Here is a 27,574-nt window from a genome sequence, read left to right as displayed (position 1 = left end):
TACTAAATCAAGGGGGTCAGGTGCTGAAAAAGGATCTAATCTGGGTTAATTAACCTAATAGTGGAATAGAAAGGGACATTCAATACAACCCTATTCTCCTTTCATTAGATCTAGGTGGAGTGTGCTGATCTGACGCGTCAGTCTTCTTTACCATCACTTTACCAAGTGACAAAAAAATATACATCGTCTTTCAGTTACAACATACGGTGTTCGCACAAATATCATAGGAAGAATATTATCTAGTTCTTACAAATATCAAAAACATCACAAATCTAGTCTCTGTCTGACATTCATTTTTTGAAAAACTATGTAAAATATTTAGTAAACATTTAGAAACAGTAAAAAGTATGGTCTTGTTGACTTAATAATTGTTATACAGTAATACTGAAAAACAAAAATGTACAGAAAGATTTTTTTTTTTTTTACAAACATTGATCATACTTTAGCATAGTGAACTGTTACAACAGACCCGTACGCATTTAATCAGGTTATGACACTCATAGAAACATGTCGCCAATAGTAGTAACACTTCTAAAAACGCTACAAATCATAGATTTCACGGTAGCCTATTATTTACTTCGTTTGAAACAATACTTGGCAACAAACAAAATAATCATTCATAAAACCTCATTTTGGAGGAACTCGGTCAGTTATAGTCACAATAATCTGCATCTCTTATTAACATTTTCTCCATCATAAGTCTATGTTGCCCATTTGTCCTATTGCTATGTCCCTAGTTCCTGACTGACAGTTCTATGCTCCACTGTACCCCAGCACTGCAACACATTAGCACAAACGTACATACTGAATCCCCACACAACAAGGTAACATCAGCTAGGGCGTACATTCAAAACAAACATGGCTGTTCCAAACTTAAGGTTAAAGAAACAAGAGTACTAGTCTATTGTATTATTTCTCCATGGTGACAGCTGAACATTATGTGTTTCTGTGTATTAAAACACTGCACTACAGTGAGTGTTTGGATATTATGTGTGTGTGTGTGTGTGCGCGTGCAACGTCATTCGAGCATATTCTGTCTGTGCTACATCACGGTAACTTTTAGCACAATGTAGCCGAGACTGTTGTTTCGTTTTAGGGGCGAGGACCTCTGGGAGACAGAGGACTCCTGGACGTGGCAGCTTACAGGAAAGCGAATCAGGGTTGACCTTTGACCCCCAGTGTCAGCCTCACATCTGCCCAAAGAAGATGGAGCAGAGCAGGAAGATGGCATAGAGGAATATCAGCCCCAGGCCCAGCCGGCGGTCCAGCTTCCAGTGGTTCAGATGAACACTCATCACCTGGAGGGAGAGGAGGTGAGAAGGGGCAGAAAGGGAGGTAGAGAGAGAGAGCGGGTTGGCCAGATGGAGAGGGGTTCAGTGGAAAGGGAACGGGGGGGGGTGTAAGAGGTAAAAAGGAATAGCTTTGCTATGACTGGATGGTTGGTGGAACCGCACAACTAAACGTGTCTCGAACTGAAGATGTAGATGGACCAAAACCCTTCTCCAGAAAGACTGTACTATACTTGCCCTGCCTTCCGTCACCCTGCTTATGGTCCATAACAAATGTATTGTAAAAAGTGCAATACCAATAAAACTGTAATCGCCCTGTGTGTTTGTGGTCCATAACAAAAGACTTGTAAAAAGTGAAACGGCAATAAAATTGTAATATGCATACAGCAAGGCCTGTTACGTGCTTGAATGACGCTCGGAACCAGATGTGTAGCACAACAGTCGCTCATGGTGAACTCCATTGTGGCACGATACATGCATGCAGGCACGCACACTTACTGTGAGGAAGACAGAGGCCAGCAGCAGGACAACAGAATACACCAGGCCCTTGTTGTTAATGTAGACCTGTGAGGAAGAAGAGGGTGAGGGGGTCAGATGCTGGGCTTATATTATATCTCACGTGGCTATTATGTATTAACAGGCATGTGTGAATTTTTTTTGTTTTTTTTTGTTTGTTGCATATCCAAACTCTCCTTGAGACACCCTCGTGAGAGAGTGGGGTCACGGCCAGGGTCTGCCATTATCAACGGCAACCCTGAGAGCAATTTAGGGTTAAGTGCCTTGCTCAAGGACAAATGGACAGATTTTCAGTTACTGGCCCAACGCTCTAACCTGCTAGGCTACCTGTCGCCTTAATAATATGCAGAGGGTTGTTAAATGTCCATAGGGATAGTTGTAATAAATAAATGCCCACCGACGATCCGTTGTCCACCACCAGAGTGCGCAGAGCCCAGGGGAAACCCAGCCCCAACAGGATGTCAAAGATATTACTGCCAATGGAGTTAGACACAGCCATGTCCCCCATACCTGAGGAGAGAGGGAGAGTAAAGTGAAACTGAAACAGTCTACACTACACCACCAGGACGTTGAAAGGCTGGTCAGGAGTCAGGAGTCTGAGGAGAGAGGGTGACGGGTACCTTGCCGAGCTACAATGAGGCTGGCCATGCAGTCTGGCACGCTGGTGCCCGCTGCCAGGAAGGTGATACCCATGATGTAGTCTGGGATGTCTAGTGTGTAGCTGACGATGGTGACCTGGTGGGGACACACAGCTAGTTCAGAGACACCACACACACACACACACACACACACACACACACACACACACTCACCTTCTTAAAGCTGCAACATGTCACTTTTTTGGGGCGACCCGACCAAATGCACATAGAAATGTGGGTTATAGATCTGCCAGTCACACTGAACGCAGGTCTAAGAAGCGGTAGATCTGTTCTATGTGCGCTATTTCTATGCTTCCCGTTCTTAAGATTTGTTTTTGCGTCTTTTACTTTGGGTTTTGTACACCAGCTTCAAACAGCTGAAAATACTAGATTTTTGGTTATGGAAAATACATTTCACAGCGGTTTAGATGGTACAACTGTTCTGCCTGCGGCTATGGAATCCTGACCTGTTCACCGGACGTGCTACCTGTCCCAGACCTGCTGTTTTCAACTCTCTAGACACTGCAGGAGTGGTAGAGATACTCTTAATGATCGGCTATGAAAAGCCAACTGACATTTACTCCTGAGGTGCTGACTTGCTGCACCCTCGACAACTACTGTGATTATTATTATTTGACCATGCTGGTCATTTATGAACATTTGAACATCTTGGCTTGCTGTTTGGGGTTTTAGGCTGGGTTTCTGTACAGCACTTTGAGATATCAGCTGATGTACGAAGGGCTATATAAATACATTTGATTTGATTTGATTTACAATGATTCTCTACACTATACTTGCTTATTTTGTCACAAACGGAAATTAGGCTAAATATTAGAATTTTAGCAACCAGGGAATGGAGGAGCGATTTCTGCATAGTGCATCTTTAAATGCCATCCTATCACTTCTGGAAGGCAATAGACATTACAACGTTGTAGAAAGCCTGGCTTTGCAGTTCCGATATGGCCTTTATGGCTCTGCTGTTAGTCCTTACCATCCACACCATGAGGTAGGAGAAGATGGCTATCCACAGGGTGGAGGCCAAGAAGGTGACCATGAACCAGCGGTGCCAGCGGGGGAACACACAGTTAGGCACAGTGCAGTACAGCAGCAGGCCCAGGGGCCACGAGATCAGCCACTTGACCCGCGCACAGCAACCATCTGCCACACACACAATAACAAGAATATACCAGAGTTGACATGCAGTGTTTCCCTCGAATGCATTTTCAGCGAAAATTGCCTTTAAAAGGTCAAGTGCAGTGCGATGTTTGTACAGTGTGTTTTTTTAAATCCCGACCTCAGTCAGGCACATAGCACATGGCAAGAAAAAAAACATCCTCACCTGGCCAGTGCAGAGGCCTGAACGGCCCATCATCATCCTCCTCTTCCTCAGCCTGACAACCCTCCGCCCCTGGCTTTTCCCCTGCGTCCCCTAGCCCTGCCCCCTCGGGGGTCTGTCTCTCCACACTGCCCCCATTCTCCAGGCCTCCAGAACCCTTCAGAGGGGTGCCCCCTGCCCCTGCACTGGTCTCTCCATCCAGCTGGCTGTTGGGACTCCTGATCAACCTCTGTCTCTGTGTGGGAGAAAATAAATGAGTGCCTCATAGTGGCTAACGTTGCTGATGTTCCTCCAAACTGAGTCAACTACCTCACTGATGAGCATGCGGCCCGCCATTCTGAGCCTGGTGCGAGGGGAGAAGTGGGGGGTAATCATGATGCGCAGGCCAGCCTCGGAAAAGGACAATTGGTGGGGGTTGAGGATGAGGAGTTCGTCCACCATCATCACCGGAGGAAACTCCTGACCCTGGGGTTGGCCTGCAGGATGAGAGAGTGATAGAAATAGGGGTAACACTTTACCTAAAGCCGGCAGGCAGGTATAATGCATTATGATGCGGTTCTAATTAACTGTGAGACTTTTGATGAGCTAAAAAAATTAATATTTCTATGAATGAATTAATGAATGCAGGCAGGCAGGCAGCCAGGCAGGCAGGCAGGCAGGCAGGCCTGTAATGAGCTCCAGACAGACCTTTCCTGAGCAGCACCATGTTGGTGTTGCAGGTGGGTCCGTCCTCTGCCATCTCCTCATCTCGGTGTCCCTCACTACCCAGGCAACACTGACCCGGACCACCAAAACAACGAGTCACACACCCCAAGAGCTGGGAGTTGAACCTGAAACCACAAAACAGCTTTCACATGAGGAACACAAGCACAATCAGACACTGCTGTACATGCTCTGTGGATTGAGGGCTCCTGTGAGATGGGGCTAAGCAGAATACTCACTTCATGATAACAATGTAAACTCCATACATAGTCATTAGAAGCACGGCCTCCCACCTACAATCAGAGAAATACACCGGTCAACTACCACCTAAAACCACTAAACTGCTATTTTACTGTACTTTTACAATTCTGACATAAGTAACATTGAGACTGTTGTCACAAAAGTAAATGATGTGTAGGTTCATTCAAAATAATTGGGATAAAACTCACCAGACAACTTTTGCATCAAAGATAACCTACAAAGAGAAAGCTAACGCGTCAAACTAGTCACTGCGGCTTGCAGTTTATTCAGCACTGTAATCGTAGAGCACAAGTAAGTGACTGTATTTAAAAGCATGTGATTGTATGGTCTTCATTTCCCCTCCTCTCTCCTTTGTCTGCCTCACCAGGATGAGAGCCAGCACAGAGAAGATGTAGTAGGTGGAGTCCCTGAACAGAGACCACCACGTTAGAACCACCGTCTGCAGAGGGGAGACAGAGAGAGAGAGAGAGAGAGAGAGAGAGTAACAGAGAGACACTACTAATAGACAAGCAACACATAGCTGCCTCCTCATGTTCACTCAGCCAGTGCGTGTATAGGGAAACATGTTTCCATGTACTCATGAGGTCTTCAGCCATAGCCACACTGTTAAGGCCATAAAGGCGTGTAGTGCCAGAGGTCTATACCTGGCCCGCAAAGATGCCACACACACCAATGATGACCAGGATGTTGAAGACCGCTGAGCCCACGATGGTGCCGACCCCCACGTCTCCTTTAGTGATAAACACACCTGCACGAGATAGAGAGTTATAGTGACAATTCCATTTTAGAGGATGAAACCAATGGCTATGTCAAAAGACTTAAAGACTATTCATATTGACTCTGCTGACATCTGATGGATATTTGTGGCATTACATGATACGCAAACATGGTCATTGGGATGGATTGAAAGATCAATAGCAAGATGGTGAAAGACGTGTGTCATATGTATCAGTCAGTGTTGGGCATATGTATAGCGTTCACTGACCCAATTTATTGGCCACTGCTAACACTACTGTTTTAAGAGAAGGGAAATACAGAGGGATTAAGAACTGACCAATGAGAGAGGTGAAGAGCTCTGGGGCTGAGCTTCCTGCAGCCATGAAGGTTGCCCCTGCCACATCCTCACTGAGCTGCAGGTTCTGAGAGGGCCAGAGCAAAGCGGGAACCTTCTCACACAATCGTAATACATGATCAAGAAGCACTACGTCTTTGTAGAAATACGTGATACAGGAACAGTTTATATTTGGAATGACTCAACTAATAGAGTTAAAAAGCAGCTTATGGTGCCACCGTCTTCCTGTATTCAAAGTGAAATTGGTGCTGTTGGTTCTCTCACCTCTGATATCTTCTCCAGGGAAGGAACAAAGTAGTCATCGCAGACAATAGCAAGAGCGTAGAACATGTAGATAGCCTAAGAGGTACAGTGAGAGACGACAACAGAGACACGGTCCGTAAAGGATTTGATAAGGAAGTGTTTAAGTAGGTAATTCGGGCAGGACGGACATTAATACGAGAGTGTGGTCGGCGGATCAATTCTATTATGAAGTCCTGACGCATCTGAACAGGCGGCATTGCACAAAGAATGTGGCTGCAAAACTGAGGAATCAGGGTATCGCAGATGTTTTTGTGAGGTGAACAGGAATGTTTTCTGCTGGGCGCGTTACAGGACACTCACACACAGCACATGTAACAGCACTGCTCCTCTTTTCAGTTCCTCCTTGGTAAATATATCTTCTGGAAACTCATGGATGGCTGAGGGAGAGAGAGAACAGTAAAACATTGCAGTTAGACACAGGTCTTACCTCTGTCTACAGAGAGAGAGAGAGAGAGAGACAGAGAGAGAGAGAGAGAGAGAGAGAGAGAGCGATGGAGAGAGAGAGAGAGAGAGATGGAGAGAGAGAGAGAGATGGAGAGAGAGCGAGAGAGCGAGTTAGAGAGAGCAATGGAGAGAGAGAGAGAGAGCGATGGAGAGAGAGAGAGAGAGCGATGGAGAGAGAGAGAGAGGGAGAGATGGAGGTGGAAAAGGATATTCAACAACAGCAGAGAGGGAAGAAAATCAGAGTCTTGCACTAATGCTGCCCAACGATCAGAACTAGAAAAGTAGAGCACAAACATCAAACTGCCACAATGGTTTGGACACAAGCAGTCGATCACTGGGCAACAAACAGATGCTATATTCCTCACACTAGGAGGAATACCATTCCTTTCCTGTCTCCATCTCATCATCCTCCGTATATTAAAGGACAGGTGCAAAACACAGAATTGGCATAGTAGTCCTTCTGAAAGAATGATATATATATATATATATATATACATACATAACTGAAGGATGCACCTTGAGGGTTTTTCCTCCAAGCAGCCACACACCTGCACAGGCTAGCAGATTCTAGCCCCCTGGGCCGGGTTGAGAGAGAGGAGCAGAGGAGCAGAGCACTGAGGAGGAGGTGTGTGGAACAGCTGCTTCCTGCTCCTCCGGTCCTCAGGTGTGAATGAGCGTGTTAATGAGAGCCCAGCTTCCCCTCGTTTCCCCCCGGCGTGATGAGAAGAGGAGAGGAGGCTGCAGCCTGGAGAGCACAATGCAGCGCTGCTAAATCAGTACTCAGACGCAGGGGAAAATGAACTTTAACGACTGGGGAGCTCAACCCTATTAATAGCGCTGTTGCTCTGAGGCAGCGCTGGGAAGCCTACACAGTCAGTCCCACAATGCAGACTGTCGGACGCCGCACAACACATGCTGCACGACTTATTCCACACCACACGCTCTTTCTATAATGCACATGTTACACATCACGTGGTGGACGACACACGCTACCAAACACAGGCTTCATGACACTTTCTACACAACACAGTACGCACACTGCATGCCATGTCCTGCGCTGTAAACCTACGGCAGCATTCTGAACCGTCTCCCTGTGGATTAAGAGAGCACGCCTCCCATGTGATCAAGGATATTCGATTTTGACCCTTGAATCTGTAGTGTGAACCGGAGAGGACAGGGGACCATATGGTCTACTCTAGATGGCTGGAAGTTGACAGTATGCTTGGCCATGCCCTTCTATACTGTGTAATCAACATCCTGAATCTGAGACTTAGAGGGTGAGGGTCTCAGTCTCTGGTTGTTTAATATTCCCGCCTCCCAGAGAACTGTGGAGACTGTGTGAGAAAGGAGATTATTTAATTTCTGGACAGCTGTTGCAGGACCTGTTCACGAAACCATCTCAGTGTAGCATGTCAATTTTCTGTCAGATTATCATAAGAAAGAGTGAGGCAGAATCTCACTAAAGAAGGTGGGTAGACATCTGCATCCTATCAGGGTCAGGACACCTGCGCTCTAGATGTGGTAGTTCTATTATTTCCTGTTTTCGTTATCCTATAGCTGGGATCTGGAAAGCAGGCCAGATCCGGAATCTGCCCCAGGTCCCCAAGATATTTAGCCCCAATACAAAATGCCCCAGTTTCTATGTACAGTGCCTTCAGAAAGGATTCACATCCCTTAACTTTTCCACATGAATTTCAAATGGATTACATTTAGATTTTGTGTCACTGGCCTACACACAATACATGTCAAAGTGGAATTATGTTTTTAGAAATGTTTACAAATTAATAGAAAATGAACATCTGAAATGTCTTGAGTCAATAACTATTCAAACCCGTTGTTATGGCAAGCCTAAATAAGTTCAGGAGTAAAAATGTGCTTAACAAGTCACATAATAAGTTGCATGGACTCACTCTGTGTGCAATAATAGTGTTAAACATGATTTTTGAATGACTACCTCATCTCTGTACCACACACATAAAGATAATTGTAAGGTCCCGCAGTCAAGCAGTGAATTTCAAACAGATTCAACCACAAAGACCAGGGAGGTTTTCCAATGCCTCGCAAAGAAGGGCACCTATTGGTAGATCTCTTTGAGCATGGTGAAGTTATTAATTACACTTTGAATGGTGTATCAATACACCCAGTCACTACAAAGATACAGGCATCCTTCCTAACTCAGCTGCCGGAGAGGAAGGAAGACACCCAGGGATTTCCCCATGAGGCCAATGGTGACTTTAAAATAGTTACAGAGTTTAATGGCTGTGATAGGACAACAACATTGTCGTTTTTCCAAAACATGCATCCTGTTTGCAACAAGGCACTAAAGTAAAACTGCAAATAAATGTGGCAAAGAAATTACATTTATGTCCTTAATACAAAGTGTTGTTTGGGACAAATCCAACAAAACACATCACTGAGTACCACTCTTCATATTTTCAAGCATGGTTGTGGCTGCATCATGTTACTGGTATGCTTGTCATCGGCAAGGACTAGGGATATTTTTAATTTTTTTTAGAGAAGCACAGGCAAAAACCTGGTTCAGGTCTGCTTTCCACCAGACAATGGAAGACCTAAAATCTACGGCAAAAAAACTTGAGTTTGAAGAATTAAAAAAATAATAGTGTGCAAATATTCTATAATCCATGTGTGCGAAGCTCTTAGAGACTTACCCAGAAAGACTAGCAGTTGTAACCACTACCATAGGTGACATGTATTGACTCAGGGGTGTGAATACTTTGAAAATAGATATTTTTGTATTTAATTTTCAATAAATTTGCAAATATTTCTAAAAACATGTTTTCACTTTGTCATTATGGGGTATGTGAGGTGTGTGAGAAAAAATACACTGCTCAATGTAACTCCAAGTCAATCACACTTCTGTGAAATCAAACTGTCCACTTAGGAAGCAACACTGATTGACAATAAATTTAACATGCTGTTGTGCAAATGGAATAGACAACAGGTGGAAATTATAGGCATTTAGCAAGACACCCCCAATAAAGGAGTGGTTCTGCAGGTGGTGGCCAGACCACTTCTCAGTTCCTATGCTTCCTGGCTGATGTTTTGGTCACTTTTGAATGCTGGCGGTGCTTTCACTCTAGTGGTAGCATGAGACGGAGTCTACAACCTACACAAGTGGCTCAGGTAGTGCAGCTCATCTAGGATGACACATCAATGCGAGCTGTGGCAGGAAGGTTTGCTGTGTCTTTCAGCGTAGTGTCCAGAGCATGGATGCGCTACCAGGAGACAGGCCAGTACATCAGGAGACGTGGAGGAGGCCGTAGGTGGGCATCAACCCAGCAGTAGGACCGCTACCTCCGCCTTTGTGCAAGGAGGAGCAGGAGGAGCACTGCCAGAGCCCTGCAAAATGACCTCCACAAATGTGCATGTGTCTGCTCAAACGGTCAGAAACAGACTCCATGAGGGTGGTATGAGGGCCCGACGTCCACAGGTGGGGGTTGTGCTTACAGCCCAACACCGTGCAGGACGTTTGGCATTTGCCAGAGAACACCAAGATTGGCAAATTCGCCACTGGCGCCCTGTGCTCTTCACAGATCAAAGCAGGTTCACACTGAGCACGTGACAGACGTGACAGAGTCTGGAGACGCCGTGGAGAACGTTCTGCTGCCTGCAACATCCTCCAGCATGACCGGTTTGGCGGTGGGTCAGTCATGGTGTGGGGTGGCATTTCTTTGGGGACCGCACAGCCCTCCATGTGCTCGCCAGAGGTAGCCTGACTGCCATTAGATACCGAGATGAGATCCTCAGACCCCTTGTGAGACCATATGCTGGTGCGGTTGGCCCTGGGTTCCTCCTAATGCAAGACAATGCTAGACCTCGTGTGGCTGGAATGTGTCAGCAGTTCCTGCAAGTTCCTGCAAGAGGAAGGCATTGATGCTATGGACTGGCCCGCCCGTTCCCCAGACCTGAATCCAATTGAGCACATCTGGGACATCATGTCTCGCTCCATCCACCAACTAACGTTGCACCACAGACTATCAAGGAGTTGGCGGATGCTTTAGTCCAGGTCTGGGAGGAGATCCCTCAGGAGACCATCCGCCACCTCATCAGGAGCATGCCCAGGCGTTGTAGGGAGGTCATACAGGCACGTGGAGGCCACACACACTACTGAGCCTCATTTTGACTTGTTTAAGGACATTACATCAAAGTTGGATCAGCCTGTAGTGTGGTTTTCCACTTTAGTTTTGAGTGTGACTCCAAATCAATACCTCCGTGGGTTGATAAATTTGATTCCCATTGATAATTTTTGTGTGATTTTGTTGTCAGCACATTCAACTATGTAAAGAAAAAAGTATTGAATAAGAATATTTCATTCATTCAGATCTAGGATGTGTTATTTTAGTGTTCCCTTTATTTTTTTGAGCAGTGTATATACTTAATCCATGTTGAATTAAGGCCATAATACAACCAAATGTGGAATAATTCAAGGAGTATGAATACTTTCTGAAGGCACTGTAAATGCAGTCCTGAAACACATGGCTCAGATGAACGTATTGACAAGTTGCTTCGGTGAAAAGCAGTTGCCACGGAAACCCTCTCCCTGGGGGCAGCGGTTTGTTGACAGGCGGCAGTGGGAAGCCAATGACGGCTGCGTGAATGGTGAGAAAGGGGGAGGGGAATGTGTGTTTCCCATGGTCTTGGCTTATGAAATATGAAAAAAGAGATTTGATAAGCAGCTCTGGAGCGAAATTTCTAAAAATATTTATCTTTCCTTGCCAAAGCTCAGGAGAGGTTCTTTGAGAGAAAGCCCGAGAGAGAGCATACAAGAGGGTGTTGGCCGGGAATTTTCTTTGTGAGGATGCCCTTCCTCTATTCCCATATACCAGGCTTTTGTCACTGCATGCAGCATGATTTTGCTTATTGACTAGACCAGCTGTAAGCTGATTTGGCTTTCAATTCTGGACAGGACACGGGACATAATCAGCTCTCATGAAGTTGACAGCATTCTGATCACAGATTCAGTGTGTGCCCTTAGCAGTGACAGTGAGTGCTCACGTCAGCCTCAGCCTGCCTGGGGACTGAGTGACTCCATCCACTCTAGCCTTGGGGGAGGCTACAGCAGCATTCACGTGTTGCTCCTCTGGCATCACAGGCTGCCCCAGCCAGCCAGGCACATCTCCCTGCTCTAATTACATCTATCGCCTGGTCTCCTATAGATACAGTAGATCTCCTTTTATATTCACACTGTCTGAGGCTTGATCTAATTTCATTTCACCGCTGATCCCATCAATAATCTGGAGAAGGGGTCAAAATGGACATGTGATGTAATCATCCTGTGTGTGTGTGTGTGTGTGTGTGTGTGTGTGTGTGTGTGTGTGTGTGTGTGTGTGTGTGTGTGTTGCACCAATGAGCATGCTTGAGTGTGTGTTTAATGCCATATCAGTCCTGATTAAAAGGGAAACCCCTACTAAATGAAACCACTAAAGCTGTGAACAGTTGAGATATCCATTTGAGTCACTCTGCTGCAGGGGACTCACATGGACTGCAATTGTGACCAAATGGCAGGCAGAGGGAAGGAGAGAAAGATATGTTATTGATTCTGCAGGGTATCTTGGAGTCAAGCTAAGGTATTGAGTGAAACACAGAAAACGAAAGCAGTTCCACACACCAACAGAAACAGCACCACTACATAGAATAAACCACTGCAACAACCTTTTGCATTTTTTTTAATGAAGAATCCAAACATTTGCTTTCATCCATGTAATGAAAATTCAATATGGAAATATTTTTCATTCTTTGATTTTATGACATAGTCAGTCATCTCTTAGAAAGGCAGATAAGAGCAAACCCAAAGGTGGCAAGACAGGTTCGAAACTGTTGTGTCAAAATTTGTAAGTGCCTTTTCTGGGGCCTGTAGTTTTACCTCATTACCTGGTCAGGTAAAACTCTGAGTCCAACATTAACATTTTTTCTCACTTGCCTGACCGGACTCAGTTGGCCAAAAATCGACTGAACGAAAACCTACTTTTCCTGACATGGTGTAGTTTTTAATTTCATTGGAGTTATGCAGGGACTATAGGTTGGCATGCTTTCTCTCTATATGCAGCTATTAATAAGTTATATTTGGTTATTATGATATGTATTACAAAGCTTTTCAATATAAATTAACACAGTAAGTCATTACTCTATTCTTTAGAATTGCATTGTATTAATAGCTTTCATTTCTGTTTCTAAATAGGACGCTGCCCATAATGGCTACATAATGGCTTCAAACGAGATATCAACCTGGCTACTGTAGGCTAGCCAAGGAATGCTAAAGCAGGGCTTGACATTAATGCGTGTCCTCTTGTCCCGGACTAGTTAAAAAAAAAAAAAACAGAAATCACAAAACAGAAATCAGAAAATCACACAAAAATCACAATTACTCTGATCAGAATTGGATCAGAGAGGCCAACATTGGAATAATATTCCAATCTATTTTCACGTACATACAAAGCCTACAGGACAAAGAATCAAGCCTTTAGAGGCTAATGTTGATTATCTGGCATTGAGCCCATATTTTGGAAATTAAAGGCTAATTAAAGTTTGGCTACATTTTATGTCGGTCCCTCGTCTCAGCATCGGTCTGGACATGAGGCGGTAGCCAGTATGCAAGTCACCTATAATGTAGGATAATCAACATTAAACTCTAAAGGCTTGATTCTGTCGACATACTCAAAGCACAAAGGGCCACAAGTCCGGAGAGTAAAGGACAATGTCTGTTGCGCAACGCATTTTGAAACGAATTGTTTAACCCAATGAGTCCCACCGTATCACCGGCGTGTTTTGGAATTCTAACCCCTTTTAAACATGATGTGTTTGAGTTACAGACTTCTTGTACCATTGGATTCGCCTATTAGTCTTTGGGATTAGTGAGGGCTGGGCTAGAGTGGTGTTTGTGAAGGGGTCCGGGTCCCAGTCTTTAATACAAAAACAGAATAGTTTCAGCTACAAACTATTAAAAGCTATCTATGAAATGCTGAGACTCTCACGAACACACATGACACTCTCAAGCTACACAAGCGTCGTTAGAAGGTAAGGGATTCTTCTACATAGAATACCATTTGAAATCCCAGGACACAGAGTCTATAATACTGTATGTAATAAGCTCACATAGTTGCCGTCGCAAACTCCACACAGTTGTCACTGACTAGTTGGATATTCCTTTCCCAGCGAGCAAACAATTCAAATGTACAGGATTCATATAAATTCATTTTTATACGCAGGTTTTTGCGTTGGTCGGAATGTAACTGTTTATGTCAAATTGTTTTGTGTTCTACTTTTACTTTTTGGTTGTCCTGAAAATAAAAGGGTAAAACCTTTTATTGGGGCTAAATATAAGGGACATGCAGATCAAGTCAGATAAATGAAAAGTAGATTTTTGCTGGGATCTCGGGACTGATAGTTCAAAGACGTTTTATGTAATTTCATGAAAGGGAAAGGGGGATACCTAGTCAGTTGTACAACTGAATGCATTCAACTGAAATGTGACTTCCGCATTTAACCCAACCCCTCTGAATCAAAGAGGTGCGGGGGGGGGGGCTGCCATAACCGACATCCACGTCTTCCGCGCCCGGGGAACGGTGGGTTAACTTGCCTTGTTTCAAAGTAGCCTAGCCAAAATATGACCATATAAATGTTGAGGGAATGGGACATCCTTCATTTCGAGCCCTAGAGGGAATTATTTTATAAAGATATACAAAGTCGTTTGTTGTCATTTATTGTAATGTTGTAATATTTTATAGGCTTCCACTACCAATTCTCTATGGTAAAAAGAGATAATAAGCGATAATAATATATCTTGTAAGTGGTTCCTTACAATGATGTAAAAATTGTTAAAGTAGAAATAAAAGTGAATGTCAAGCCCTGTAAAGTGTATTTTTGTAGCTTTCTTTTTCCAGACTATTAACATTAGCCAGCATATTGCTAGTATGTTCACTATTGAACGTTTACTTTTGTTAATTACTATCCCTAAAATAAATAAGCTCTGCGCTTCTTTTTGCTCAGGACAGCTTGCGTGTGCTGTGTGAACGTAGCTATCAACGTCTGTACTGCTCGAGTGCTCGAGAAGTTTCGACTCGGGAATGCATAGCGGTGCTTGAATAAACGGCCAATCATATTGCTCAAATACAAACAGCACACATTTTCTGCGTCTAGTCTTCAATGGTTTTCAATGGTAAGACTACAACACAGCAGATAAATGTTTAACTGGAACGCTAAAATGCGCTGACAAGTTACTGACCCAGTTCTGAACAAAGCCAATCCAGCCATACAAATCCCACCAACACTCAATAACCATCCTTCATCCAACAAAACAGTGGCTGTAATCATTTGAGAAATCCTCAGAAGACCTACAGTGGGAGTGCAATCGATAAACTTCACTCCCCCACCTCTTCAGACACGTAACATGGTACCATCCATCATCTCAAAGAGTCAGACTCAATGCCATGTTGGTGGGTTGGGAAACACAGGACGCTACTGAAGTAAAACAATTAGCCACCACTAATATCCTATCTGAAATCAAATCAATCAAATATAATGTTATTCGTCACATGCTTTGTAAACAACATGTGTAAAATAACATTGAAATGCTTACTTACGGGGCTTTCCTTAAAATGCAGAAAGAAAAGAGAGCAATAATTGAAAAGTAATAACACGTTATAATAAAAGTAATAATAAATACACAATGGGTGTTTCTGAAAATGCATTCTACCGTGGCCATGTCTTTTCATCCTCCTGAGGGGGAAGAGGCATTGTCGTGCCCTCTTCACGTGTTGGTGTGTGTGGACCATGATAGATCCTTAGTGATGTGGACACTGAGGAACTTTAAGCTCTCGACCCGCTCCACTAAAGCCCCTTCGATGTGAATGGGGGCATGCTCTGCCCTCCGTTTCCTGCAGATCTCGATCAGCTCCATTATCTTGCTGACGTTAAGGGAGAGGTTGTTGTCCTGGCACCACACTGCCGGATCTCTGACCTCCTCCCTATAGGCTGTGTCATCGTCATCGGTGATCAGGCCTAGCACCGCAGTGTCGTCAGCAAACTTAATGATGGTGTTGGAGTTGTGCACGGCCAAGCAGTTATGGGTGAACAGGGAATATCGGAGGGGACAAAGCACGCACCCCTGAGGGTGCCCCCGTGTTGAGGGTCAGTGTTACAGATGTGTTGTTGCCTATCCTCACCACCCATCAGGAAGTCCAGGATCCAGTTGCAAAGGGAGGTGTTCAGTCCCAGGGTCCTTCGCTTAGTGATGAGCTTTGAGGGCACTGTGGTGTTGAACACTGAGATGTAGTCAATGAACAGCATTCTCACATAGCTTTTCCTCTTGTCCAGGTGGGAGAGGGCAGTGTGGAGTGCAATAGAGATTGCGTCATCTGTGGATTGCATCATCTGTTAGGGCATTATGCAAATCTGAGTGGGTCCAGGGTGTCTAGGATGATGGTGTTGATGTGTGCCATGACCATGGCTTCTGGTTGGGATATGTACGTATGGTCACTGTGGAGACATCATTGTTAATGAAGCTGGTGACTAATGTGGTAAACTCCTCAACGTTATCATATAAATCCTGGAACATATTCCAGTCTGTGCTAGTGAAACAGTCCAGTCGCTTAGCATCCGCTTCATCGGACCACTTCCGTATTAAGCGCGTCACTGGTACTTCCTGTTTGAGTTTTTGCTTGTAAGCAGGAATCAGGAGGATAGTTTTGGTCAGATTTGCCAAATGGAGGGTGAGGGAGAGCTTTCTATGCATTTCTGTGTGTAAAGGTGATCTAGAGTTTTGGCTCCTCTAGCTGCACATGTGACATGCTGGTAGAAAGTAGGTAAGACGTATTTCAGTTTCCCTGCATTTAAATCACAGGCCACTAGGAGCGCCGCCTCTGGATCAGCATTTCCTATTTGCTTATGGTCCTATACAGGTCGTTTTGTACTGTCTTAGTGCCAACATTGGTTTGTGGTGGTAAATAGACAGCCACAAAAAATAGATGACAATTCTCTTGGTAAATAGTATAGTCAACAATAGTCATGAGATAATTTAACTCAGGCGAGCAGAACCTCGAGACTTCCTTAATATTTGTCACATCCTGACCTTAGTTCCTTTTTTATGTCTCTATTTTAGTTTGGTCAGGGCGTGAGTTGGGCTGGGCATTCTATGTTTTGTTCTGTGTGTTGTATGTCTAGGTGTTTGGCCTGGTATGGTTCCCAATCAGAGGCAGCTGTCGATCGTTGTCTCTGATTGAGAACCATACTTAGGCAGCCTGTTTTCCCACTATGGGTTGTGGGTAGTTGTTTTCTGTGTCTGTGTTTTTCCATATAGAACCGTTTCGGTTTTCATTTATTTCTCTTGTTCGTTTGTATTTCAGTGTTCAGTTATATTTCATTAAAATATGGACACTTACCACGCTGCGCATTGGTCCGATCTTTCATACTCCTCGTCAGAGGAAGAAGAGAACCATTACAATATTAGAGATCGCTCACCAGCTTTTATTTGCGAACATAGTCTTGTCAGGGTGCTCGCCGTCGGCGTCTTTTCCTTTCCCGTGGCTTCGGGGACCAGGGCCTGGCCCGGGGTGAGCAGTATGTCCCGCGCCGCCGACTCGCTGAAGTAGAAATCTTCATCTAAAGGGAGGTTAGTGACCGCTGTTCTAATGTACAGAAGCTTTTTTTTTGGTCAAAGGAAGAGATGGCTGAAACCTTTATGTACAAAACAAATGATGATCAGCTCAAAAAACCTATCAAAATAGCAGAATTGGTCAGGAACCCATAAAACAGCAGATATCCATTGCAGCGCCGTTCTACATTTAGACGGTATACGTGAGCCATATACTGAAAAGTTGTTTTTAGGTTCAAACACACAAAGATCTGTCTGTGAGTGTGAGTCTGACCTCCATCCTTAACCTCTGATCTTTAAATTACCATCAGAAACCAATGTGAACGCAGAGAGGACAAGGGTTCTAGAGCGACGGGAGGGAGTGATGGAAAGCTAAGAATATTTCCCCCAATTCCCAAAGACTTCAGACAAAAAGAAAACTACTCCCATGTTTAATGGTTGCATTAATAGCCATTTGCTTTATTTGACAGCCATAATACATTACTCCCCTGACAAAACTCAGATTCTCTTTCTGCCAGATTCTCTTTTTCAGTCAACCACTAAAATATATCTGTGGAAAAATCATCCTCAAACGTCTGGCTCAGTTGTTTGCCAAAACCAACAAACGTATGCATAAAAAAAACACATGAGCGATCGTTATCGACACTTATAAAAATCCACGAGCTTATCTTCTCCTGCTGGTTTATTTTTAGCTCGTTGTGGTTGTTAATTCTGTCTCGGCACTTTGAATGCTTGAAAGACAGAATTTTCTGGGTTTCAACATTTAGCATTCAGTTGCTTAGCAACGCTGGCCTCAAAGGGTTGACGACGGAAGGCAGACGCTGCCGTCTCGGTCTTGTTAAGCAGGGGGGATGGAGAGCGAGACCTCCTTTACGCTATCCCAAAGATAATATTCCTTGAGTTCCGAGCTGGCCGTTTGATCCCACTATGGATTATGTAATTATTACCAGTAACAGTAAGCAGGGGCTGACATACAGATAAAGGGGAGTAGCCTGCCCTGAGCCTGTATTATAAAGGAGTAGCCTAGTGCAGCCCACCTGATCAGTTTCTCATACTTGCCCACACCCTTACCAAAATAAATGTCGTTTTGAAACTGTAGTAAAAGTGCAGTAACTGCAGTCGACTGTGGTATACTGCACAGTAACTGCAATTACACTGAACTTACTGTAGTGAAAAAAACTGTTCTTTTGGACACAGTATTAGCAGCATAATGCAGTTATACTGCAGTGTACTGCAGTTATACTGCACTCTGACTGCAATCTTTTTTCTTAAGGGCAGATCCATCAGCCTCTTGTTTTACAACCTGTATTTACTTTATACAGGGGTGCAACTTTCATGTCCACCCCCCACACACACATTCTGAAGTTGCATTTGTGCCCCCCCCAGTTTTATCATTGGAATGTGATACAAACAAGACAATGGTGTGCTTTAGGACCATGCGGAAGACTCCAAGCGGTCGGGTAGGCTGTTCGGAGTGTTTATCTGAACAAAAAAAGTATAATAATAATAATAATTATGTCCCGCCCACTTCTAAAACCAAAGCTGCGTCCCTAACTTTATCACCCCATCTATATGGGAGATGTGTCGTTGTCAAAGATACCGAGGTCTGTTTGTAACAGAAAGACAACACATCTGGTGCTTGATATACTGGTGTAGTAGGTACACATCTTGCATTGATGGCTCTCCTTTGCCAAGCGTAAAAATATAATGATTGTGGCAGCCTGGCAGGTGTCCTCAGGGACATAGTAGTATCCAATGCAGCTCATTATTTTTCATGCTGCAGATTGAAGTCAAAGCACTGTGTGTTGCTCAGTCCTGTTGTCCTGCTGCAGAGCTCTCCTCCCAAGCTGTCTTCCCCCCCCCCCCCCCCATGTCCTCCACTGTGTTTACTAACGGTTTATCTATTGCCTTGATTCTTCCATTGCACAAGTCTGGCATGGTGCTCTAACCCCTCCAGACAGAACCTTTCCTCTGGCCCGGCAGCCAAGTTTGAGACACAGTTTACAGAGCAGAGATTCCTGACAACCACTGCACTGCAGCCTCGGCCCACATGACCTTTTCAGTTAACCCGCAGAGGAGAGGGAGAGCCAGGGTTCACCAGCACACACACAGACTCCACTGCCTACCCCAAACACACAAACATAAACACACACTCAGTCACATCTACACAGCTAAGACACACTTGGAGCCCCCTCAAGTGTCCCACAAAGTTTGGAAAATAAATCTTTAGTCGACAGACAGTTTGTGCATCACGTGTGTCTTCGGGACTTGTAGGGCTCCTATGGAATCTCATGAATAATTGAATCCACAGTGGAGCACTATTAAGTTGCTCTGTATAAGAGCATCTGCTAAATGACTAAACATGTCATGTAAAATGAGTACAAAGAGACTATTGAGTTTGAAGGTGGTCTGCATCAGTTGTAATTCTCTGAGGAAATCTAAATCTGTGTGCCAGAGGACATGGCTGGGAACAAACTTTTGGCTAGCAGGGAGGTCAGTTAGCATCAGCGGCAAGGTGGAAGTGAGAAAGATTTGGGGCTGAGAGGCTGACTCACCTGGTCTAGAAAGGTCCAGGGTCTGGTTGTCTTCTGTCCACTCTTCCTGCATCAGCCTGCGTCTGGAACGGACTGGAACGCCATCCTCTCCAGAATGAGACCCGGATGACTCCGGCTCTGTTGAAATAGAAGACATTTGGCTTGTAATTTGAGTATTGTGTTGCACTGAGGCTCCTCAAAAGACTGATCAAAAGACACTGTTGGACACAACATTCCAAGGCTTGTGTTCTAACGCAGATCCGACAGAAGATGAAGAGAAATTTGGACACCTTACTATGGAGGCTGGAGAAAGAAACCGGAGCGGGTCAGCAGAGGAGATCATGATGTAATCTTTTATGAGTGAACGCTCATAAACCATTAATCTCTGTAATCTCTTCATGGTGTAAATCCCTGTTCTATATCCCTCTGCTGATAGCCAATCTCTGTATTTGGGCTTCAGCTTTGCACCACTATATAAGGAAGGGCAGCATCCACAGTGAGGATCTCCACTGCTACACTACATGATCTATTTGATTGGACCTTTATTTAACTTTATGTGGACACCTGCTCGTCAAACATCTCATTCCAAAATCATGGGCATTAAAATGGAGTTGGTCCCCCCTTTGCTGCTTTCCACTTAGATGTTGGAACATTGCTGCAGGGACTTGCTTCCATTCAGCCACAAGAGCTAGAGAGGTTGGGCACTGATGTTGGGCGATTAGGCCTGGGTCACAGTTGGTATTCCAATTCATCCAAAAGTTGTTCGATGGGGTTGAGGTCAGGGCTCTGTGCAGGCCAGTCAATTTCTTCCACACCGATCTCGACAAACAATTTCTGTATGGACCTCTCTTTGTGCACGGTGAAACCTCTCTTTGTGAGACCTCTCTGTGTCATGCTGAAACAAGGAAGGGCCTTCACTAACATTTTGCTACAAAATTGGAATCATCTAGAATGTCATTGTATGCTGTAGCCTTAAGATTTATCTTCACTGGAACTAAGGGGCCTAGCCCAAACCATGAAAATCAGCCCCAGACCATTACTCCTCCTCCACCAAACTTTACAGTTGGCACTGTGCATTCGGGCAGGTAGCGTTTTCCTGGCATCCGCCGAACCCAGACTCGTCTGTCGGACTGCCAGATGGCTACGTGTGATTCATCACTACAGAGAACGAGTTTTCACTGCTCCAGGCTCCAATGGCAGAGAGCTTTACACCACTCCAGCCGACGCTTGGCATTGTGCATGGTGATCTTAGGATTGTGTGCGGCTGCTCGGCCATGGAAACCCATGTCATGAAGCTCCCAACAAACAGTTCTTGTGCCGACGTTGCTTCCAGAGGCAGTTTGGAACAGAGTAGTGACTGTTGCGCACTATGCGCTTCAGCATTCGGCGGTCCCATTCTGTGAGCTGGTGTTACCTACCACTTCACGGCTGAGCTGCTGTTGCTCCTAGAGTTTTCCACTTCACAATAACAGCACTTACAGTTGACTGGGGAAGCTCTAGCAGGGCAGAAATTTGACAAACTGACTTGTTGGAAAGGTGGCATCCTAAACAGGAACAGGTCATTCTACTGCCAATGTTTGTCTATGGAGCTGTGTGCTAGATTTTATACACCTGTCAGCAATGGCTATGGCTGAAATAGCCAAATCCACTCATTTGAAGGGGTGTCCACATACTTAAAAAAAATAATATATAGTGTATATCTAAGTGATTGTCTCCTATGGAAACACATAGAGGTAGCCACTATCAACTACTGTCCAGAGCCGAGCAGAGCCAGCCAATGGGGGCCATTACCCTCGGTTGTTATGAGACTGCTTGTTCTCTCTCTGTGTCCAGTCTGTTTCATGATCACTGTCCGCTTTGTTTTACATTACAGTCCAATCAACGTGTTTCACAAGCTCTTTGCTCTAGGCCTGAGCATGGGGGTGTGGCAGCTTTCATGTGGAGGCGTCAAGAGGAGCCTGGGTAATGTGAAATTCTAAAATGGGCCCGTCACAGATGGCGCCGCTGCCGCCATCATTATTACACTCTCACAGCACGACCACACATCACAGAACACGGGGCTTTAACCCAAACCCAGACTGAGACCACAAAACACAGGGTTTTAAGCCAGACCCAGACTGAGACCACAAAACACAGGGTTTTAACCCAGACTGAGATCACACATCACAGAACACAGGGCTTTAACCCAGACTGAGACCACAGAACACAGGGTTTTAACCCAGACTGAGACCACAGAACACAGGGCTTTAACCCAGACTGAGACCACAGAACACAGGGCTTTAAACCAGACTGAGACCACAGAACACAGGGCTTTAACCCAGACTGAGACCACAGAACACAGGGCTTTAACCCAGACTGAGACCACAGAACACAGGGCTTTAACCCAGACTGAGACCACAGAACACAGGGCTTTAACCCAGACTGAGACCACACTCTGATCTAAGTCGAGTCTCTTTGAGACACTTAGTCACATCAGGTCATGTCCCTTTGAGGAGGGAAGATTCAAAGATGTGGGGTTCAGATATGGGTACATCCTTCCCTCACTCCTTGGGATGAGCTGTCTGCTGCATTGTAGGCATTGGTGCTATGGTCCATCTCGTACTAGACTGGAATCAGCAATAAATGAAACAGCCTTCAAAAACAACTGGGAAGGGAATACCTAGTCAGTTCCACAACTGAATGCATTCAACCAAAATGTGTCTTCTGCATTTAACCCAACCCCTCTAAATCAGAGGGGTTGCAGGGGGCTGCCTTAATCAACATCACAGCACCCAGTTGTTGATGGGGCAGATTTTTCCACCTTGCCGTCTCAGGGATTTGAACCAGCAACCTTTCGGTTACTGGCCCAAAGCTCTTAATCGCTAGGCTACCTGCCACCCTATAGTGACTAGGATTTTTTGTTTTACCCTTATTTTACCAGGTAGGTTGACTGAAAACACATTGTTATTTACAGCAACGACCTGGGGAATAGTAACAGGGGAGAAGAGGGGGAATGAATGAGCCAATTGGAAGCTTGGGATGATTATGTGGCCATGGTGGTATGAGGGCCAGATTGGTATGAAGGACAGATTGTTATGAGGGACAGATTGGTATGAGGGACAGATTGGTATGACGGACAGATTGGTATGAAGGCCATGGTGGTATGAGGGCCATGGTGGTGTGAGGGCCAGATTGGTATGAAGGCCATGGTGGTATAAGGGCCAGATTGGTGTGAAGGCCATGGTGGTATGAGGGCCAGATTGGTGTGAAGGCCATGGTGGTATGAGGGCCAGATTGGTGTGAAGGCCATGGTGGTATAAGGGCCAGATTGGTGTGAAGGCCATGGTGGTATGAGGGCCAGATTGGTGTGAAGGCCATGGTGGTATGAGGGCCAGATTGGTGTGAAGCCCATGGTGGTATGAGGGCCAGATTGGTGTGAAGGCCATGGTGGTATGAGGGCCAGAATGGTGTGAAGGCCATGGTGGTATGAGGGCCATGGTGGTATGAGGGCCAGATTGGTGTGAAGGCCATGGTGGTATGAGGGCCATGGTGGTGTGAGGACCAGATTGGTATGAAGGCCATGGTGGTATGAGGGCCAGATTGGTGTGAAGGCCATGGTGGTATGAGGGCCAGAATGGTATGAAGGCCATGGTGGTATGAGGGCCATGGTGGTGTGAGGACCAGATTGGTGTGAAGGCCATGGTAGTATGAGGGCCATGGTGGTATGAGGGCCAGATTGGTATGAAGGTCATGGTGGTATGAGGGCCAGAATGGTATGAAGGCCATGGTGGTATGAGGGCCATGGTGGTATGAGGGCCAGATTGGTGTGAAGGCCATGGTGGTATGAGGGCCATGGTGGTATGAGGGCCAGATTGGTATGAAGGTCATGGTGGTATGAAGGTCATGATGGTATGAGGGCCAGGACACGGGGTTAACACCCCTACTCTTACTATAAAGTACCATGGGACCTTCACTGACCACAGAGAGTTAGGACACCCATTTATTGTCCTATCCGAAAGACAGCATCCTTCACAGGGCAATATCCCCAATCACTGCCCTGGGGCATTTGAATCTTTTCCAATGCCCTACCACTAGAATGATACTGTGTGATGAATATGCCAAATGAATGCATTTATAGAGTAATACAAATATGTTGCCATTAGAAAGATACATTAAGTAATTACTCATTGTATTTCCCAAGATTAGACTTATTAACGAAGCTATGGGGTAAATAACATGACAGCAGTTATAAGATAGTGAAGGTATAAATAGTGGGGAAAAGTGAAGAATACTTCAACAGATATGACAGCTATTAAAGCAGAATATTAACAGTATCAGAACACTGGTTGTCAGAACATTCGTGTCTAGTTAAATAAAAAAAATGACAAGTCAGTTAAGAACAAATTCTTCTTTACAATGACGGCCTACTAAAAGGCAAAAGGCCTCCTACGGGGACGGGGGCTGGGAGTAAAAAATAAAATACATTTAATTAAAAATATAGGACAAAACACACATCACGACAAGAGAGACACCACAACACTACATAAAGAGAGACCTAAGACGACAACATAGCATGGCAGCAACACATGACAACACAGCATGGTAGCAACACAACATGACAACAACATGGTAGCAACACGACATGGCAACAACATGGTAGCAACACAACACGGCAACAACATGGTAGCAGCACAAAACATGGTACAAACATTATTGGGCACAGACAACAGCACAAAGGGCAAGAAGGTACAGACAACAATACATCACACCAAGCAGCCACAACTGTCAGTAAGAGTGTCCATGATTGAGTCTTTGAATGAAGAGACTGAGATAAAACGGTCCAGTTTGAGTGTTTGTTGCAACTCGTTCCAGTCGCTAGCTGCAGCAAACTGAAAAGAGGAGGGACCCAGGGATGTGTGTGCTTTGGGGACCTTTAACAGAATGTGACTGGCAGAACGGGTGTTGTATGTGGAGGATGAGGGCTGCAGTAGATATCTCAGATAGGGGGGAGTGAGACCTAAGAGGGTTTCAAAAATAAGCATCAACCAGTGGGTCTTGTGACGGGTATACAGAGATGACCAGTTTACAGAAGAGTATAGAGTGCAGTGATGTGTCCTATAAGGAGCATTGGTGGCAAATCTGATGGCCGAATGGTAAAGAACATCTAGCCGCTCGAGAGCACCCTTACCTGCCGATCTATAAATTACGTCTCCGTAGTCTAGCATGGGTAGGATGGTCATCTGAATCAGGGTTAGTTTGGCAGCTGGGTTGAAAGAGGAGTGATTACGATAGAGGAAACCAAGTCTAGATTTAACCTTAGCCTGCAACTTTGATATGTGCTGAGAGAAGGACAGTGCACCGTCTAGCCATACTCCCAAGTACTTGTATGAGGTGACTACCTCAAGCTCTAAACCCTCAGTAATCACACCTGTGGGGAGAGGGGCATTCTTCTTACCAAACCACATTACCTTTGTTTTGGAGGTGTTCAGAACTAGGTTAAGGGCAGAGAAAGCTTGTTGGAGACTAAGAAAGCTTTGTTGTAGAGCATTTAACACAAAATCCAGGAAGGGGCCAGCTGAGTATAAGACTGCATCATCTTCATATAACTGGATGAGAGGGCTTCGTACTGCCTGAGCTATGTTGTCGATGTAAATTGAGAAGAGCGTGGAGCGTGGGACATAGCTATGAAAATCATTACTTTAACTCGTACTCTCTCGACCTCCAAATCACGGGACCGGCCCACACAATCTCACGCACGTACACCTCATGATTGAATGCTTTAGCCTGATCCTCGGTTGCTTCCTAGCTGAATATGTGAATCCATCCTCCAAGATGAAACCGTAGACCCAGCTCTGTAAAGAATAAGGCCCCTATAGGGTGAATGTTGACCATATGATGTTCATACAAAGGATATGAATAATTGCATCCCAATGTCCTCGTCTGTTCACACACACATCCTTTAGCACAGTTTACATGCATATCCCTTTTCTGACTGCAGTGCAATTTCCGCCATCTGTCTTCAGTGTTACTTAACGCAGTGCTTGATGGAGACGTAATCTCGTGAGTTCCCTCGGGCGATTCTCTGGGGTTCTGTGCAGGTTATTGGCCGAGAGTATGCCAGGTTGGAGCAGGGAAAGGGGGATGCCTAGTCAGTTGTACAACTGAATGCATTCAACTGAAATGTGTCTTCCGCAATTAACCCCCAACCCCTCTGAATCAGAGAGGTGATGCTGAAAGTATGCTCCCAATGTGAAGCAGGTGTCACACTCAAGGTGCTAATATTGGGGGAGGGGACAGGGGAGGGGATCCTCCAATCTGTTGGTTACAAATCTCTCTCTTTCATCCCATACAGCCTTTTATCAATATGGTTACATAATGATCTCCTCCAAGAAATGAGGTAATCAGACATATTTAGTGAGGGCAGTATTTAATTGAGTATGTAATGAATGAAGAATGTGACACAGAATGAGTTGACTGACAGATGCCTTTCCCCCCTTAGGTAGCCTACTATAATTAAATCTATGACATGAAAATGTGCTAAAATTTTTAAAATGAGTTTAAAATGTGTGATACTAAAAACACCCCAAAACACTCAAGGAATATTAACACATTGACATTCTGCAAAATTGCCCTCATCATTAATCCTTGTGAACAACTCACCTATCACGTGCGCGAACTGTGAGAGCCAAATGACCGCGAGAAGCCCAACTCCACAGCAGCAGAACCGCTGGAACGGCCGCGGTCTCCCAGTCTGTACTGCCGTCTTCATTCCGGAGTCGGTCCCTCACCGGTCAAAACATATCTGTTTGCGATCAGGTCGGTTTCCACTTTCGCGACAAGCAGCTTGCACTAGGCTACACTTTCCCCTACAACAACTTGAATGTCAAATTAGCGGATTGTGTAAACCAGGGCTAAACCCTCGCAGACTGTGCTCAATTCGGATTACAATATTGTATTATGCCAAGGCGCACCGTGACATCCATGCCTTGAGATCACACAAGATTACAAATGGGGAGTGGGTGGGTGTAGAAGTAACGACAGCACTTACAGCATTCAGATCGGTAGATAGATTGAAAGGTCGGTGACAGCAGAAGCAGGTTTAAACCAAAGAGTTGAGGCGGTGGCAAACGACTGGCTCTGAAGTCGTGTCCGTCGTCGTGTTGTGCGCTCCGTTAAAAGTGGGAACCACTAGGCGGCGACATGCAATACATAGAGCAACAAAACAACATAGAAAACAGTGCTCAAGACGATTTTCAAAGACAAGTCGATGTCCTCAAGCAACCAGTGTGACAATTTGACACCTGAACATAGTGGAAGGAATTCTTCATCAGCTCTGGATGTATAATAGACACTAGTAGACTTACGAATGTACTACCGTAGTCAAACAACAAAAGTGATGTGGTTGGCGAAGTGTAAAATTGGCCCGGGTTAAAAAATTTCACAGACATTATATCTGAACAGGAGAGAGGCCGTTTCTTCCCCCTTCTCCACACACACACGCTCATCCAGAGACAGACACCAGTGCATGCTGCCTATGTTTACAGAACATCGATGAGTACAACCTGCATTAAGTCCTTGAGCTACGGTATGTCTGGCACACGTTTTCCTCTGGCCCCTAGTGAAGATTCTGCCCGCTGATCCAACCCCAAATAAAGACATAAAGCCACGGTATTGTTGTCGTCAGCCCTTCTCCAGGTGTCAGGCCAGGGAAGATAAAGAGCCTCACCGCGGCTGGTGTTTAGGAGAGCTTTCCAGGGGACACAGTTCAGGGAAGTGTTTGTGTTATGTTGTCTCGACTTGTTATGGACCATGCTTGTGTGGAACGAGACTGGAAACATGTGTTTTGCCTTTCTGTATACTGTATGCACTCAGGAAGACATTTAGCACAGTC

The 27,574-nt window shown here is 45.1% G+C and overlaps 1 protein-coding gene across 2 annotated transcripts; it reads right to left on the bottom strand.

The window, feature by feature from the left end:
• Positions 1–97: 97 nt before the first annotated feature.
• Positions 98–27,120, bottom strand: LOC110534013 (sodium/potassium/calcium exchanger 3). Of its 2 annotated transcripts, none has more exons than XM_021618633.2 (17): positions 26,344–27,120; positions 19,726–19,842; positions 6,418–6,494; positions 6,079–6,153; positions 5,797–5,881; positions 5,387–5,490; positions 5,107–5,181; positions 4,931–4,956; positions 4,721–4,774; positions 4,467–4,609; positions 4,089–4,255; positions 3,783–4,014; positions 3,435–3,601; positions 2,426–2,540; positions 2,203–2,315; positions 1,788–1,853; positions 98–1,298 (listed from the first exon to the last, which is right to left on the bottom strand). In XM_021618633.2, the coding sequence occupies exons 1-17, from the start codon at positions 26,450–26,452 to the stop codon at positions 1,188–1,190; spliced, it is 1,836 nt and encodes a 611-aa protein (XP_021474308.1). In that variant the 5' UTR covers positions 26,453–27,120; the 3' UTR covers positions 98–1,187. The 2 variants fall into 2 exon arrangements, with proteins under 2 accessions (XP_021474308.1, XP_021474309.1); XM_021618634.2 differs by having other exon boundaries at positions 26,732–27,119.
• Positions 27,121–27,574: the final 454 nt, after the last annotated feature.

Source organism: Oncorhynchus mykiss, chromosome 10 (assembly GCF_013265735.2).
Source record: "Oncorhynchus mykiss isolate Arlee chromosome 10, USDA_OmykA_1.1, whole genome shotgun sequence".
NCBI classification, from domain to species: Eukaryota; Metazoa; Chordata; class Actinopteri; order Salmoniformes; family Salmonidae; genus Oncorhynchus; species Oncorhynchus mykiss.
This window is presented reverse-complemented; position numbering and strand designations above follow the sequence as displayed.

Coding starts and splice junctions, on each gene's coding strand:
- LOC110534013 (XM_021618633.2), bottom strand. CDS start 26,452: ATGAAGACGGCAGTACAGACTGGGAGACCGCGGCCGTTCCAGCGGTTC. Junction 5,882..6,078: donor CCCTGGAGAAGATATCAGAG/GTGAGAGAACCA, acceptor TGGCCCTCTCAG/AACCTGCAGCTCAGTGAGGA. Junction 4,256..4,466: donor CATGGTGCTGCTCAGGAAAG/GTCTGTCTGGAG, acceptor CTCATCCTGCAG/GCCAACCCCAGGGTCAGGAG.